The 17078-nt window shown below is 59.1% G+C and overlaps 1 protein-coding gene across 4 annotated transcripts in view; it reads right to left on the reverse strand.

Moving 5' to 3' along the window:
* Positions 1 to 17078, reverse strand: part of kctd1 (potassium channel tetramerization domain containing 1) — a 137150-nt gene that overhangs the window by 72897 nt on the left and 47175 nt on the right. The window contains exon 1 of one of the 4 annotated variants that reach the window (XM_072569719.1): positions 1322 to 1749. The exons of 2 other annotated variants lie outside the window; for them this stretch is intronic. In XM_072569719.1, the coding sequence (XP_072425820.1) occupies positions 1322 to 1737 (416 nt within the window). In that variant the 5' untranslated portion in view covers positions 1738 to 1749. Of the gene's footprint in view, positions 1 to 1321; positions 1750 to 17078 lie in introns of those variants that run through there. One more of the 4 variants, XM_072569722.1, reaches the window with a different exon arrangement.

Here is a 17078-nt window from a genome sequence, read left to right on the forward strand (position 1 = left end):
GTCTGGGTGTGTGTGTGGGGTTGTGTCTGGGGGGTGCGTGTCGGGGGGGGTGTGTGTCTGGGGGGGGTGTGTCTGGGGGGGGTGTGTCTGGGGGGGGGTGTGTCTGGGGGGGGTGTGTCTGGGGGGGGTGTGTCTGGGGGGGGTGTGTCTGGGGGGGGGTGTCTGGGGGGGGGGGTGTCTGGGGGGGGGGTGTCTGGGGGGGGGTGTCTGGGGGGGGGTGTCTGGGGGGGGGTGTCTGGGGGGGGTGGGTCTGGGGGGGTGGGTCTGGGGGGTGGGTCTGGGGGGGGTGGGTCGGGGGGGGTGGGTCTGGGGGGGTGGGTCTGGGGGGGGTGTGTCTGGGGGTGTGTCTGGGGGTGTGTCTGGGGGGTTGTGTGTGGGGGTGTGTCTGGGTGTGTGTCTGGGGGGGGTGTGTGTGGGGTTGTGTGTGGGTGTGGGGGATGTGTCTGGGTGTGTGTCTGGGGGGGGTGTGTGTCTGGGGGGGGTGTGTGGGGGGTTGTGTGTGGGGTTGTGTCTGGGTGTGTGTGTGTGTGTGTGTGTGTCTCGGTGTGTGTGGGTGTGTGTCTGGGGGGGTGTGTGGGGTTGTGTGTGGGTGTGTGTCTGGGGGGGGTGTGTGGGGTTGTGTGTGGGGTTGTGTCTGGGTGTGTGTCTGGGTGTGTGTCTGGGTGTGTGTCTGGGTGTGTGTCTGGGTGTGTGTCTGGGGGGGTGTGTGTGGGGTTGTGTGTGGGTGTGTGTCTGGGGGGGGGGTGTGTGGGGTTGTGTGTGGGGTTGTGTGTGGGTGTGTGTCTGGGTGTGTGTCTGGGGGGGTGTGTGGGGTTGTGTGTGGGTGTGTGTCTGGGGGGGGTGTGTGGGGTTGTGTGTGGGGTTGTGTGTGGGGTTGTGTCTGGGTGTGTGTCTGGGTGTGTGTCTGGGTGTGTGTCTGGGTGTGTGTCTGGGTGTGTGTCTGGGGGGGGTGTGTGTGGGGTTGTGTGTGGGGTTGTGTGTGGGTGTGTGTCTGGGGGGGGGGTGTGTGGGGTTGTGTGTGGGGTTGTGTGTGGGGTTGTGTGTGGGTGTGTGTGTGTCTGGGTGTGTGTGGGTGTGTGTGGGTGTGTGTGTGTGTCTGGGTGTGTGTGGGTGTGTGTCTGGGGGGGGTGTGTGTGGGGTTGTGTGTGGGTGTGTGTCTGGGGTTGTGTCTGGGGTTGTGTCTGGGGTTGTGTGTGGGGGTGTGTGTGTGGGGTTGTGTGTGGGGTTGTGTGTGGGGTTGTGTGTGGGGTTGTGTGTGGGGTTGTGTGTGGGGTTGTGTGTGGGGTTGTGTGTGGGTGTGTGTCTGGGGGGGGGGGTGTACCTGCCGATGGCCTGTTTCTGGATGACGGGCCCCGCTCCCCGCTCCTCGAGTTTCCTGATGACCGAGGCGAGTGTGAGGTTGGCGCTCCTCAGCTCCGGGTCCTTGCTCAGGTCCAGGGTGCGGCTGTACGGAGGTTCATTGAGATAGCGGTTCAGGGATGAGCGGATACTGATCAGGGACGACTTGCTGTAGACCTGGCCGCTCTTGGAGCGGGCCTCGGCGTAGAAGGAGCGCAGCGCCCGGCACAGCTCCTCTTTACCCAGCAGCTCGAAGTCGGCCGGCTGCTCCTTCTCGCTCAGGTACTCCCGGAAAATCTTCACCGCGTACCGGGTGGCCAGCCGGGTGTTCTCACTCAGACCCAGGGTCAGACCCAGAGCCGCCCCGGGCACCCGGGCAGCCGCCAGCTCCGACACCATCTCCCCCTCCCCCTCCTCCCCCACCGCCGCCCGCTCCCCTCTCCGCCCCGGACCCCGCCGCCGCCGCCGCCGCCGCCGCCGCCCTAACTCAGGGAGACCGGCCAGGCCGCCCGCCGACACCGGGACCGCCGCCGCCGCCGCCTCCTGCCCGCTCGCCGGCATCACACCATCATCACCGGCTCAGGGAGGGAGGGAGCATGCGCGGGATTGGGGGCGGGAGAGTATGGGGAGAGTATGGGGAGGGTGGAGGGGGGGAGAGTATGGGGAGGGTGGGGGGGGGGGGGGAGAGTATGGGGAGGGTGGGGGGGGGGGAGAGTATGGGGAGGGTGGAGGGGGGGAGAGTATGGGGAGGGTGGGGGGGGGGGGAGAGTATGGGGAGGGGGGGGGGGGGGAGAGTATGGGGAGGGTGGGGGGGGGGGGGAGAGTATGGGGAGGGTGGGGGGGGGGGGGAGAGTATGGGGAGGGTGGGGGGGGGGGGAGAGTATGGGGAGGGTGGGGGGGGGGGAGAGTATGGGGAGGGTGGGGGGGGGGAGAGTATGGGGAGGGTGGGGGGGGGGGGGAGAGTATGGGGAGGGTGGGGGGGGGGGGAGAGTATGGGGAGGGTGGGGGGGGGGGGAGAGTATGGGGAGGGTGGGGGGGGGGGAGAGTATGGGGAGGGGGGGGGGGGGAGAGTATGGGGAGGGGGGGGGGAGAGAATGTGGGGTGGGAGAGAATGTGGGGTGGGAGAGAATGTGGGGGGGGGAGAATGTGGGGGGGGGGAGAATGTGGGGGGGGGGGGGAGAATGTGGGGAGGGGGGGAGAATGTGGGGGGGGCGGGGAGAATGGGGGGGAAGAATGTGGTGGGGGGGAGAATGTGGGGGGGGGCGGGGAGAATGGGGGGGAAGAATGTGGTGGGGGGGAAGAATGTGGTGGGGGGGGAATGTGGGGGGGGAGGGGAAATGTGGGGGGGGGGTAGTGTGGGGAATGTGGGGGGGGGGAGAATGTGGGGGGGGAAGTATGGGGAATGGGGTAGTGTGGGGAATGTGGGGGGGGGTAGTGTGGGGAATGTGTGGGGGGGGTAGTGTGGGGAATGTGGGGGGGGGGTAGTGTGGGGAATGTGGGGGGGGGGTAGTGTGGGGAATGTGGGGGGGGGGGTAGTGTGGGGAATGTGGGGGGGGGGGAGTGAGGGGAATGTGGGGGGGTGGGGGGAGGGGAATGTGGGGGGGTGGGGGGAGGGGAATGTGGGGGGGTGGGGGGCGGGGAATGTGGGGGGTGGGGGCGGGGAAGGTGGGGGGTGGGGGGGTGGGGAATGTGGGGGGTGGGGGGTGGGGAATGTGGGGGGTGGGGGGGGGAATGTGGGTGGGGGGGAGAATGTGGGTGGGGGGAGAATGTGGGGGGGGGAGAATGTGGGGGGGGCGGGGAGAATGTGGGGGGGGAAGAATGTGGGGGGGAAGAATGTGGTGGGGGGGGGAGAATGTGGGGGGGGGGGGAGAATGTGGGGGGGGGGGGAGAATGTGGGGAGGGGGGGAGAATGTGGGGAGGGGGGGAGAATGTGGGGGGGGCGGGGAGAATGGGGGGGAAGAATGTGGTGGGGGGGAAGAATGTGGTGGGGGGGAGAATGTGGGGGGGGGGCGGGGAGAATGGGGGGGAAGAATGTGGTGGGGGGGAAGAATGTGGTGGGGGGGGAATGTGGGGGGGGAGGGGAAATGTGGGGGGGGGGTAGTGTGGGGAATGTGGGGGGGGGGGAGTAATGTGGGGGGGGGGAGAATGTGGGGGGGGGAAGTATGGGGAATGGGGTAGTGTGGGGAATGTGGGGGGGGGTAGTGTGGGGAATGTGTGGGGGGGGTAGTGTGGGGAATGTGGGGGGGGGGGTAGTGTGGGGAATGTGGGGGGGGGTAGTGTGGGGAATGTGTGGGGGGGGTAGTGTGGGGAATGTGGGGGGGGGGGTAGTGTGGGGAATGTGGGGGGGGGGGTAGTGTGGGGAATGTGGGGGGGGGGAGTGAGGGGAATGTGGGGGGGTGGGGGGAGGGGAATGTGGGGGGGTGGGGGGCGGGGAATGTGGGGGGTGGGGGCGGGGAAGGTGGGGGGTGGGGGGTGGGGAATGTGGGGGGTGGGGGGTGGGGAATGTGGGGGGTGGGGGGGGAATGTGGGTGGGGGGGAGAATGTGGGTGGGGGGAGAATGTGGGGGGGGGAGAATGTGGGGGGGGCGGGGAGAATGTGGGGGGGGGGAATGTGGGGGGGGGAGGAATGTGGGGGGGGAAGAATGTGGGGGGGGAAGAATGTGGGGGGGGAAGAATGTGGTGGGGGGGGAGAATGTGGGGGGGGGAATGTGGGGCGGGGGAGGGGAAATGTGGGGGGGGGGGGTAGTGTGGGGAATGTGGGGGGGGGGAGTAATGTGGGGGGGGGAGAATGTGGGGGGGGGGGGGGAGTATGGGGAATGGGGTAGTGTGGGGAATGTGTGGGGGGGGGTAGTGTGGGGAATGTGGGGGGGGGTAGTGTGGGGAATGTGGGGGGGGGGGAGTGTGGGGAATGGGGGGGGGGAGTGTGGGGAATGTGGGGGGGGGGGAGTGTGGGGAATGTGGGGTGGGGGGGAGTGTGGGGATGTGGGGGGGGGGGGAGTGTGGGGAATGGGGGGGGGGGAGTGTGGGGAATGTGGGGGGGAGTGTGGGGAATGTGGGGGGGGGGGGGAGTGTGGGGAATGGGGATGGGGGTGGGGGGCGGAGTGTGGGGAATGGGGGTGGGGGGGCGGAGTGTGAGGAATGTGGGGGGGGGAAGGAAGGGAGTGTGGGGAATATGGCGGGGGGAGTGTGGGGGAGGGGGGGGAGTGTGGGGGAGGGGGGGGAGTGTGTGGGGGGGGAGTGTGGGGGAGGGGGGGGGAAGTGTGGGGTATGGGGAGGGGAGTGTGTGGGAGGGGGGAGGGGAGTGTGGGTGTGGGGTGTGTGGGGGAGGGGGAGTGTGGGTTGTGTGGGGGGGTAGGGAGTGTGGGGGGGTAGGGAGTGTGGGGGGGAGGGGAGTGTGGGAGGGAGGGGAGTGTGGGGGTGGGCAGTATGGGGGAGGGGAGTATGGGGGGGTGTATGGGGAGTGGGGGGTGTATGGAGAGTGTTGAGGGAGTATGGGGGAGGGGAGTATGGGTATATGGGAGTGGGGTTGGGGAGTATGGGGGGGGGGTGTTGGGGGGGGGAGGGGGCTGTGGGGAGTGTGGAGGAGGGGAGTGGAGGGGAGGGGAGTGGAGGAGTGTGGGGGAGGGGGCTGTGGGGGAGTGTGGGGTAGGGGAGTGTGGGTAGTGGGGGAAGTATGGGGTGTGTGTGTAGGGGGGGGAGTATGGGGAATGTTGGGGAGGGAATATGGGGAGTGTGGGGGTGGGGAGATGGGAGAGAGAGTGGGTTGGGGAGGGGTGATGAGGAAAGGTGGGAGGGGAGGGAGGATATGAGAGTGGCAGGAGGGAATGGGAGGGGAGGGGGCAGGTGAGAGGAGTGTGGGGGGAGTATGAATGTGGCGGAGGGGAGTATGGGGAATGTGGGGAGTGGAATATGGGGAATGTGGGAAGTATGGGGGGGGGGGGGGGAGTGTGGGGAATGTGGGGGAGGGGAGTATAGGGAATGTGGGGAGTGTGGGGGAATGTGGGGGGGGGAGTATGGGGAATGTGGGGGAGGGGAGTATAGGGAATGTGGGGAGTGTGGGGGAATGTGGGGGGGGGGAGTATGGGGAATGTGGGGGAGGGGAGTATAGGGAATGTGGGGGGGGGAGTATGGGGAATGTGGGGGGGGGGGAGTATGGGGAATGTGGGGGGGGGTAGTGTGGGGAATGTGGGGGGGGGGGTATGGGGAATGTGGGTGGGGGGGGGGGAGTGTGGGGAATGTGGGGGGGGGTGTGTGGGGAATGTGGGGGGGGGGGTGTGGGGAGTGTGGGGAATGTGGGGGGGGGTGTGGGGAATGTGGGGGGGGGTGGGGAACGTGGGGGGGGAGTGTGGGGAATGTGGGGGGGGGGGGAGTGTGGGGAATGTGGGGGGGGGATTGGGGAATGTGGGGGGGGCGGATTGGGGAATGTGGGGGGGGGGATTGGGGAATGTGGGGGGGGGATTGGGGAATGTGGGGGGGGGGGGGGAGTGTGGGGAATGTGGGCGGGGGGGGAGTGTGGGGAATGTGGGGGGGGGAGTATGGGGAATGTGGGGGGGGGGGAGTGTGGGGAATGTGGGGGGGGGGGGGGGAGTGTGGGGAATGTGGGGGGGGGAGTGTGGGGAAGGTGTGGAGGGGGGGGGAGTGTGGGGGGGGGAGTGTGGGGGGGGGGGGAGTGTGGGGAATGTGGGGGGGGGGGGGGGAGTGTGGGGAATGTGGGGGGGGGGGGGAGTGTGGGGAATGTGGGGGGGGGGGAGTGTGGGGAATGTGGGGGGGGGAGTGTGGGGAAGGTGTGGAGGGGGGGGAGTGTGGGGGGGGGAGTGTGGGGAGTGTGGGGAATGTGGGGGGGGGGAGTGTGGGGAATGTGGGGGGGGGGGGAGTGTGGGGAATGTGGGGGGGGGGGGAGTGTGGGGAATGTGGGGGGGGGGGGGGAGTGTGGGGAATGTGGGGGGGGGAAGAGTGTGGGGAATGTGGGGGGGGGGGGGAAGTGTGGGGAACGTGGGTGGGTGTGGGGGGAGTGAGGGGAACGTGGGTGGGTGGGTGGGTGTGGGGGGAGTGAGGGGAACGTGGGTGGGTGGGTGGGTGTGGGGGGAGTGAGGGGAACGTGGGTGAGTGTGGGGGGAGTGTTGGGAATGTGGGGGTGGGGGAGTATGGGGAATGTGGGGGGGGTGTGGGGAATGTGGGGGGGGGGTGTGGGGAATGTGGGGGGGGGGGGGAGTGTGGGGAATGTGGGGGGGGGGGGGGGAGTGTGGGGAATGTGGGGGGGGGGGAGTGTGGGGAATGTGGGGGGGGGGGGGGGAGTATGGGGAACGTGGGGGGGGGGGGGAGTATGGGGAACGTGGGGGGGGGGAGTATGGGGAACGTGGGGGGGGGGGGAGTGTGGGGAACGTGGGGGGGTGTGGGGGGGAACGTGGGGGGGTGTGGGGGGGAGTGTGGGGAACGTGGGTGGGTGTGGGGGGAGTGTGGGGAACGTGGGTGGATGGGGGGGGAGTGTGGGGGGTGGGGGTGGGGGGGGGGGGAGTGTGGGGAATGTGGGGGGGGGTGTGGGGGGGGGGGAGTGTGGGGGGGGAGTGTGGGGAATGTGGGGAATGTGGGTGGGTGGGGGAGGGAAATGTCGGGGGGGGGGGATGTGGGGAATGTGGGGGGAGGTCGGGAAGGTGGGGGGTGGGGGGAGTGTGGGGAATGGGGGTGGGGGGAGTGTGGGGAATGGGGGTGGGGGGAGTGTGGGGAATGGGGGTGGGGGGCGGCGTGTGAGGAATGTTGGGGGGGGGAAGGGAGTGTGGGGAATGTGACGGGGGAGTGTGGGGGAGGGGGGAGGGGGAGTGTGGGTGTGGGGAGTGTGGGGGAGGGGGGGAGTGTGGGGGAGGGGGGAGGGGAATGTGGGTGTGGGGAGTGTGGGTGTGGGGAGTGTGGGGGAGGGGAGTGTGGGGAGTAAGGGGAGTGTGGACGTGGGGGAGGGGAGTGTGGGGAGTGTGGACGTGGGGGAGGGGAGTGTGGGGAGTGTGGGGAGTGTGGGGGGGGAGGGGAGTGTGAGGTGTAAGGGGAGTGGGGGTGTGGGTGGGGGGGAGGGGAGTGTGGGGTGGGTGGGGGGGAGGGGAGTGTGTGGGGGGGGAAAGGGAGTGTGGGGGGGGGAGGGGAGTGTGGGGGGGGGAGGGGGAGTGTGGGGGGGGGAGGGGAGTGTGGGGGGGGGAGGGGGAGTGTGGGGGGGGAGGGGCGTGGGGGGGGAGGGGAGTGTGGGGAACGTGGGTGGGTGTGGGGGGAGTGTGGGGAATGTGGGGGGGGGGGGGGGAGTATGGGGAATGTGGGGGGGGGGGGGAGTATGGGGAATGTGGGGGGGGGGAGTATGGGGAATGTGGGGGGGGGGGGAGTATGGGGAATGTGGGGGGGGGGAGTATGGGGAATGTGGGGGGGGAGTATGGGGAATGTGGGGGGGGTATGGGGAATGTGGGGGGAATGGGGGTGGGGGGCGGAGTGTGAGGAATGTGGGGGGGGGGAGAAGGGAGTGTGGGGAATGTGACGGGGGAGTGTGGGGGAGGGGGGAGGGGAGTGTGGGTGTGGGGAGTGTGGGGGAGGGGAGTGTGGGTGTGGGGAGTGTGGGGGAGGGGAGTGTGGGGAGTAAGGGGAGTGTGGGGGGGAAGGGGAGTGTGGGGGGGAAGGGGAGTATGGGGGGGAGGGGAGTGTGGGGGGGAGGGGAGTGTGGGGGGGAGTGGGGGGGGGAGTGTGGGGGGGAGGGGAGTGGGGGGGGGAGGGGAGTGTGGGGAGGGAGGGGGGAGGGGAGTGTGGGGGGGGAGGGGAGTGTGGGTGTGGGGGAGGGGAGTGTGGGGGGGGAGGGGAGTGTGGGGGGGGAGGGGAGTGTGGGGGGGAGGGGAGTGTGGGGGGGAGGGGAGTGTGGGGGGGAGGGCAGTGTGGGGGGGGGAGGGCAGTGTGGGGGGGAGGGCAGTGTGGGGAGTGTGGGGGGGGAGGGCAGTGTGGGGAGTGTGGGGGGGGGGGGGAAGTGTGGGGGGGGGGGAGTGTGGGGAGTGTGGGGCGGAGAGTGGAGTGTGGGGAGTGTGGGGGGGGGAGGTGAGTGTGGGGAGTGTGGGGGGGGGGAGGTGAGTGTGGGGGGGGGAGGTGAGTGTGGGGAGTATGGGGGAGGGGAGTTTTGGGGGGGTGTATGGGAATTGGGGGGAGTATGGGGAGTGGGGGGGGGAGTATGGGGAGTGGGGGGGAGTATGGGGAGTGGGGGGGAGTATGGAGAGTGTTGAGGGAGTATGGGGGAGGGGAGTATGGGTATGTGGGAGTGTGGGAGGGGGGTTGGGGAGTATGGGGGGTGTTGGGGAGTATGAGGGGTGTGGGGGGGGAGTGTGGGGGAGGGGAATGCGGGGAGTGTGGGGGAGGGGAGTGTGGGTAGTGGGGGCAGTATGGGGTGTGTGTGTGGGGGGGGAGTATGGGGAATGTTGGGGAGGGAATATGGGGAGTGTGGGGGTGGGGACATGGGAGAGAGTGGGTTGGGGAGGGGTGATGAGGAAAGGTGGGAGGAAAGGTGGGAGGGGAGGGAGGATATGAGAGTGGCAGGAGGGAATGGGAGGGGAGGGGGCAGGTGAGAGGAGTGTGGGGGGAGTATGAATGTGGGGGAGGGGAGTATGGGGAATGTGGGGGAGGGGAATGTGGGGGCGGGTAGTATGGGGAGTGTAGGGAATGTGGGGGAGGGGAATGTGGGGGAGGGAAGTATGGAGAGTGTAGGGAATGTGGGGGAGGGGAATGTGGGGGCGGGTAGTATGGGGAATGTAGGGAATGTGGGGGAGGGGGTATGGGGAATGTGGGGGCGGAAAGTATGGGGAGTGTAGGGAATGTGGGGGAGGGGAATGTGGGGGAGGGAAGTATGGGGAGTGTAGGGAATGTGGGGGAGGGGAGTATGGGGAATATGGGGGAAGGGGTGTAAGGGGAATGTAGCGGAGGGGAATGTGGGGAATGTGGCGGTGGGGAGTGTGGGGTAGGGGAGTGTGTGGGGTAGGGGAGTGTGGGGGTGGGGAGTACGGGGGGTATGGGGGTGAGGAGTATGGGGGAGAGGAGTATGGGGAGTGGGGGAGGGGGGGGAGAGGAGTATGGGGAGTGGGGGAGGGGAGGGAGGGGAGTGTGGGGAATGTGGAGGAGGGGAGTATTGGGAAGGGGAGTATGGGGAATGTGGGGAGTGTGGGGGTAGGGAAGGGGAAGTGGGGAGATGGGAGAGAGTGGGTTGGGGGAGAGGTGATGAGGAAAGGTGGGGGGGATGATGAGAGTGGCAGGAGGAGATGGGAGGGGAGGGAGGTGGGGGAGGGGAGGGGGGAGGTGAGAGGAGATGGGGGTTGTGGGGGGGAGGGGGAGAGGAGATGGTGGGATGGGGTAGATGGGGGAAATGTGGGGGAGAGACGGGATATGGGGAGAGGGGGAGTGGAAAGGGGGGGATGGGTGAGAGGAGGTGGTGAGATGGGGAGGGAGGAGGGTGGGGGGAATGGGAAGGGAAGGTGGGTTGAGAGGTGGGAAGGGGGAAAATGGAGGAGTAAGGTGGAGGGGGAAACGGTTGATGGGATGGGAGTGGAGGGGAGGGGGATTGATGGAGATGGGGAGGCGGAAATGAGATGGGGTTGGTTGGATATGGGGAAGGGAGATGGGAGGGGTAGGGTGAGGGGAGATGAAGGGTGGGTAAGGGAGGAAGGTGAGGCCAAGTGAGGGGGAGGGGTTTGAGGGGAGGGTGAAGGGAGTGGAGGGGGGGATAAACGGGAGAGGGTGGAGATAGGATGGATGGGGGAGGAAGGGAGATGGGGGTAGGAGGAGAGTTGGGGGTAGGTATGGGAGGGGAGATGTGGGGAGGAGGGGGAGGTGGGAATTTGGGGGAAATGCGGGAAGCCGGGGGAAATGGGAGGAAAAGGGGAGATGGCAGAGCTGGGGAAATCAGGGGAGGAGGAAAGATGGGGGTTGATGGAGGGAGGGAGAGAAGGGAGATGGGGAGATGAGGGAAGATGGGAGGTAAGGAGGTAGGGGTGATGGAGGGGGGGGTAAGGAGGGAGGGGAGGATGAGGGAGAGAGGAGACGGGAGGGAAGGGGTGATTGGGAGGAAAGGTAGGGTAGGCAAGATGGGAAGGAGGGAAATGGGGAGATGGTGGGAGGTAAGGAGGAGGGAAGATGTGGTGTGAAAGGAAGGAAGGAGGAAAGATGGGGAGGGAAGAGTGAGGGAAGATGAGGGTAAGGGGAGGGGAAATGTGGGGTGGAAAGGGGTGGGGAGATGGGGGCAGGGGTGGGGAGATGGGGGAGGGAAGAGGAGGGAAGATGGGGGAGGGGAGATGGGGGTGGGGGAGGGGAGATGGGGGGAGGTAAGAGGAGATGGGGTGAGGGAAGAGATGGGGAGATGGGGGAGGGAAGATCGGGGAAGGGGAGGGTGAGATGGGGGGGAAAACAGGAGATGGGGGAGGGAAGGGTGAGGAGAGATGGGGGGAGGGAAGGGGAGGGGAGATGGTGGGATGGAAGGATGGAAGGGGGAGGGGAGATGGGCAGAGGGAAGGGGAGGGGAGATGGGCGGAGGGAAGGGGAGGGGAGATGGGCGGAGGGAAGGGGAGTGGAGATGGGGGAATGGAAGGGGGAGTGGAGATGGGCGGAGGGAAGGGGAGGGGAGATGGGGGAATGGAAGGGGGAGTGGAGATGGGCGGAGGGAAGGGGAGGGGAGATGGGCGGAGGGAAGGGGAGGGGAGATGGGCGGAGGGAAGGGGAGGGGAGATGGGGGAATGGAAGGGGAGGGGAGATGGGCGGAGGGAAGGGGAGGGGAGATGGGGGAATGGAAGGGGAGGGGAGATGGGCGGAGGGAAGGGGAGGGGAGATGGGCGGAGGGAAGGGGAGGGGAGATGGGCGGAGGGAAGGGGAGGGGAGATGGGCGGAGGGAAGGGGAGGGGAGATGGGCGGAGGGAAGGGGAGGGGAGATGGGCGGAGGGAAGGGGAGGGGAGATGGGCGGAGGGAAGGGGAGGGGAGATGGGGGAATGGAAGGGGAGTGGAGATGAGGGAAGGAAGGGGAGTGGGGGTGGGGGTGGAGGTGGGGGAATGGAAGGAGAGAAGGGAGATTTGTCGGCTGGAGGGGAAATGATGGGAACTGGAAAGGAGATTGTGGGGAAGAGGTGTATTGGAGATGGAGGAGGGTAGGAGCGAGGGGAACTAGGGGAAGGAAGGGGTGGCGGGAAGTTGGGGAGGGGAGATATGGAGAAGGGGATGTGGGGGAGGGGAGGGGAGAGGAGGGAAGGGGGGATGGGATACCATCATGGACAGATGCATCTGCATCTGACAGATTGGTAATGATGAGCTCAAGTCTGTATTTGCCTCTTGTTGGTCCTCTCACCTAATATAGAGACAGTCGAGCAGCTGTGTCCTTTAGGACTTGACCAGCTTAGTCAGTAATTCCACCGCCAAGCCACTCTTGGTGGTGAACATTCAAATGCCCCGTCCAGATTACATTCTGTGCCTTTGCCCCAATCAGTGCTTCCTCCAGTTGTTCAACATGCAGGAGTATGGTTTCATCAGCTGAGGGAGGATGGCACATGGTAATCAGCAGGAAGTTTCCTTGCCCTTGTTTAACCTGGAGCCATGAGACCTCATGGTTTCTGGACTTATATTAACAACTGGACCTGTATTAACAACTCAGGAATGGTGGTACCATTCTCTGGGATGTAGTCATAGTGATCTTCCACACAAGGACAGTTTGTTACTTGACTAGACTAAGAGACAGCTGTCCTAGTTTGGCATTAGACTTTGCAGGTTTGACAGGGCTGTTTCTGTCATTGACTAAGACACCAGAAACAACAATGCCAAATGGTTCCTTTGTTGAGACTTTTTGAATTGTTTGATTCAACCACTATAAACTGAATGTTGGTAGGCCATTAGAGAAGGTATTTCAGAATACATGATCAAAAAAATGATATATTTCATTGCAACAGTGAGCCATTTAACATTCAGTCACATTGAGGGTCCGGAGTCACATGTAGACCAGACCGGGTAAGGACGGCAGATTTCCTTCCCTAAAGGACATTAGTGAACCAGATGGGATTTTATGTTATATAGAGGTATAAAATCATGAGGGGCATGGATAGGATAAATAGGCAAAGATTCGTTCCTGGGGTGGGGGAGTCCAGAACGTAAGGGCATAGGTTTAGTGTGAGAGGGGAAAGATATAAAAGGGACCTAAGGGGCAACTTTTTCACGCAAATGGTGGTATATGTGTGGAATGAGCTGCCAGAGGAAATGGTGGAGGCTGGTACAATTGCAACATTTAAGAGGCATTTGGATGGGTAAATGAATAGGAAGGGTTTGGAGGGATATGGGCCGGGTGCTGGCAGGTGGGACTAGATTGGGTTGGGATATCTAGGCAAAAGTGAGGACTGCAGATGCTGGAAACCAGAGTCTAGATTAGAGTGGTGCTGGAAAAGCACAGCAGGTCAAACAGCATCCTGATGAAGGGCTTTTGCCCGAAACGTCGATTTTCCTGCTCTTCAGATGCTGCATGACCTGCTGTGCTTTTCCAACACCACTCTAATCTAGACTCTGGGTTGGGATATCTGGTCGGCATGGATGGGTTGGACCGAAGGGTCTGTTTCCAGGCTGTACATCTCTATGACTCTAATTGGCAATGAATTAATGGTGATCATTAGAATGTTTATCCGGGATTTTTTTAGTTGAATTTATATTCTGCTATCTGCTGTGGTGGGATTCGAACCAGCAACTCCAGAACATTTCACTGTTTTTTGTTGTGTTTCTAATCCAATAACAATGCTACTAGGCCATCATTGCCTCTATAATGACAGTATGAATAATAAAGATGTAAGAATGTAAGTACTTGTTACAAATTTGGATCTATTACAGATACCTTTTCAGTAGTGTGTTTAATTCTTATTGGCTTTATATTCTTCCTCTTGTGGGCACTAATATGTACTGCTCATGATGTACTTACAAAGTCCAACCAATATTTGAAAAAAAATTAATTGAGTGACAATAATAGAATCGTCATTCAAAGCCAACAAGTTGCATTCATAGAACATGTTTGACACAGTAAAACATCCCAAGCTGTTTAATATCATCGCAACAAAATCCAGGCCAACCAAGAATCCAGAAGATACCACATAACAGCCAAGAACTGTTTGTATCATGCCACAGCAATAAAACATGTCAAAAATAATACAATTGCCTCCTCCACCACATCTTGAACAGCTGAAAATGCATCGCTATTGTATGTTATCAATCTAAAAGCAGATATGACATTATGATATATTGGTTCTGTAATGATACATGACTCCATAGACAGCCACTTAACACATAGCATGCAGCAATAGTGAATGTGGAAACTAATGACAAGGATGCAATGATTGACAGGTGAATAAACCATTGCAATGTTTCCACATTAATATCCATACTTATGGCCCTGCAATAGTTATGGTGTCATAGTATTAACAAAAAGTCATATTAGTCATAAAAAAAGGTATAATTCATTGCAATAGAGAATTTAATGTATTTCATATAATTTACAGAACAGAAACAAACATGTTCACCCCACTGCTCTGAATTAGTGTTTATGTCCCACAAATATCGTCCCATTATTTAATTTTATTAACATAATCCTCTCCTGGAAGCAACTATCCAACCTGGCCTTAAATTCATCCACACCCATTCACCTCAACCAGTGGGAGTTAAATCTATATACTAACCGCTCTATTTATAACAGTTTCATTTGAATTGTATACTGGATTTCTTAGTGGCTATTGTTAGTGATGGTTTTTAGACTTCTTTTAGATCAATCTTTTAGATTAGTTTAGGTTGAACCTGCACTCATTGGAGTTAAGAAGAATGAGGCCATCTTATTGAATCACAAGTCTTAGGGTAGATGTGGAGAGATTGTTTCCCCTTGTGGGAGAGCTGAGGATTGGAAGGTATAATCTCAGCATAAGGGGTCACACAATTATGAGAGATGAGCAATTTCTTCTCTCAGAATCTGGGGAACTTTTTATTCCACAGAAAAGGCTGTTGAGGGTGGGTCATTAAGTATATTCAAGGCTGAAATAGATTTTTATTCAGTAAAGGGAATTAAGGGTTATGGGGAAAATGCAGGAAAGTGGACTTAAAGATCATCAGATGAGCCATCATCATTGAATGATGGAACAAACCTGAAGGGCTGAATGGCCTACTTCAATATCTTATGCTATTAAAACCTTTCTTCTTTCTACTTCGCAGTCCTGGAATTATATTTGTAAATCTTATTTTTCAGTCTTTCCTGTGCCTCAGTATTAGCATGATAATGTAAATAATTGTTACAAATTTGGATCTACCGCAGATACATTTTCAATGATATGAGTCATTTTCTAATGTAGACTAATCATTCTTGCTCTCATGAACAGAAACTTCCCCAGAAGTACTTAAAAAAAATCAGATTAATTATCCAAAACTTTTTCACTTTATTATTTCATAGGATGTAACCATGGCTGGCCATTTATTAGCTAGCCCTAATTGCCCTTGAATGGATTAGTCTGCTTATCCATTTCAGAGGGTAGTTAAGAGCCAGCCACATTTCCATGGGTCTGGAGTCACATGTGGGCTGCCACTAGATAAGGACGCCAGACTTCCTTCTCTGAATGACATTTAGTGAACTAAATGAGTTTATATGACAATCGACACGTGTAATATTCCAGAAATGAGCTCTCAGTTCCAAATTTTTAATCATTAAGTTTAACTTGCACCATCTGCCTTTGGAGGATTTGAATCCATGTCCCCAGATGGTAGTGTCCATGTGGACACATGGGAACATCACCCACCACGTACACGCCAGATATTCATGTGACTCGGCCAATGTGGTCTACCTCATACGCTGCAGGCAAGGATGCCTGAAGGCATGGTATAATGGTGGGACCATGCAGACACTATGGCAACAGATGAATAGACACCGCACAACAATTGCCAGACAGGGATGTTCCTTCCCAGATGGGGAGCCTTTCAGCAGTCAAGGGCATTCAGTCTTGGATCTTTGGGTAAACACCCTCCAAGGCAACCTTCGAGATATACAACAATGCAGAATCACCTAGCAGAAACTAAAAGCCAAGTTCCGTAACCCATGAAGCTGGACTCAACTGTGATCTTGGGTTCATGTCGTGATACATGTGACCCCACCACACTCTCCTGGATCTGTAAAATTTTCCTTAGTGTCCTGTTTTGACACCATCACCTTCATAACTTGCTATGATCTTTCTACCTTAATCGGCTTGTACAGTTTTGGATTACTTGTTACTTTGGTTAGAACCTCTTATACCTATCATGCAACTGTTATACCTATCTTGTTATTCCAGCCATTTGGTGTGTCTTCAGCACAACCTTGTTTTTAATTTTTGTAATTATCTGCCTTAATTAATTTGATCATAGGTCATCCCTTCGCTTGCTATTCAGCTGTTGACAGTTTACTCACACTGACACTTTTGATCACCCACAGAGATTTGTTATTCAGCGTGTCGACACTCCACACACCATTTGTACAATCGTTTGATCTCTCTGCCTATAAATTCTGTGCCTATGTGCTCCTTTTCGCTTCACCGAATGAAGGAGCAGTGCTCCAAAAGCTTGTGATTTCAAATGAACTATTGGACAACAACCCTGTGTCTTGTGACTTCTGACCGTGTCTGCCCCAGTCCAACACCAGCACCTCCACCTTGTGAAAAAATTAAGATATAGAAGGTAATATATTGGAATGGATTAAGGATTAACTGACAGGTAGAGGGTGGAAGGAAACAGGTCATTATCATGTTGGCAGGTTGTGGGATACTGCAAGGATCAGTAAGACCATAAACTGTGGGAGCAGAAGTAGGCCATTCAGCCCATTGAATCTACTCACCATTCGATGAGATCATGGTTGATCTGATAAATCTCAACTCCACTTTCATGCCTTTTCCCCATAACCCTCGACTCTCCTCACTGACTAAAAACCTGTCTGACTCAGTCTTGACTATACTTAATGACTAGCCTCGACATCCCTCTGCAGTAAAGAATTCACTCCCCTCTGGGAGAAGAAATTCCTCCTCATGTCTGTCTTAAATCAGTCCATGAATAAGTACTTAGGTCCTAGATGTTTGTTATGAAGGTTCTTTGTGATTAATATTGCTTAGAGGATTTAAGTTTTGAAGGAGTGTGGAAACAGGAATTTATTTCAAATTTTTTGGACGTATCTTTATGAAAGGTCCGTGATCTTTCACTGTACGTATCGGAGAACATAGAACATAGAACATAGAACATAGAAGAATACAGCGCAGTACAGGCCCTTCGGCCCTCGATGTTGCGCCGATCAAAGCCCACCTAACCTACACTAACCCACTATCCTCCATATACCTATCCAATGCCCGCTTAAATACCCATAAAGAGGGAGAGTCCACTACTGCTACTGGCAGGGCATTCCATGAAGGAGACTTTTATTTTAAATAAGGCTTCCTATAAATAAGGCTTCCAATAAATCACATGAATGGTGATAACTGCTTGCTTTACTGTAAATGTCACTGGACTTAGTTTTGAACTGTGACTGGCTAGGATATGTCTTGTTTGACCCGGATCAGTTAGAGTAAAGCCAAATTAGATTGGGTGGGTTGGCCGTGCTAAATTACTCAGTGTCCAGAGAAACTAGATGGATTAGCCGTGGGAAATGCAGGGTTACAGGGTAGGCTGGGTCTGGGTACAATGCTCTTTGGAAGAGCAATGTAGACTCAATGGGCTGAATGGCCTGCTTC

The sequence above is a fragment of the Chiloscyllium punctatum genome, chromosome 5 (assembly GCF_047496795.1).
Source record: "Chiloscyllium punctatum isolate Juve2018m chromosome 5, sChiPun1.3, whole genome shotgun sequence".
NCBI lineage: Eukaryota > Metazoa > Chordata > Chondrichthyes > Orectolobiformes > Hemiscylliidae > Chiloscyllium > Chiloscyllium punctatum.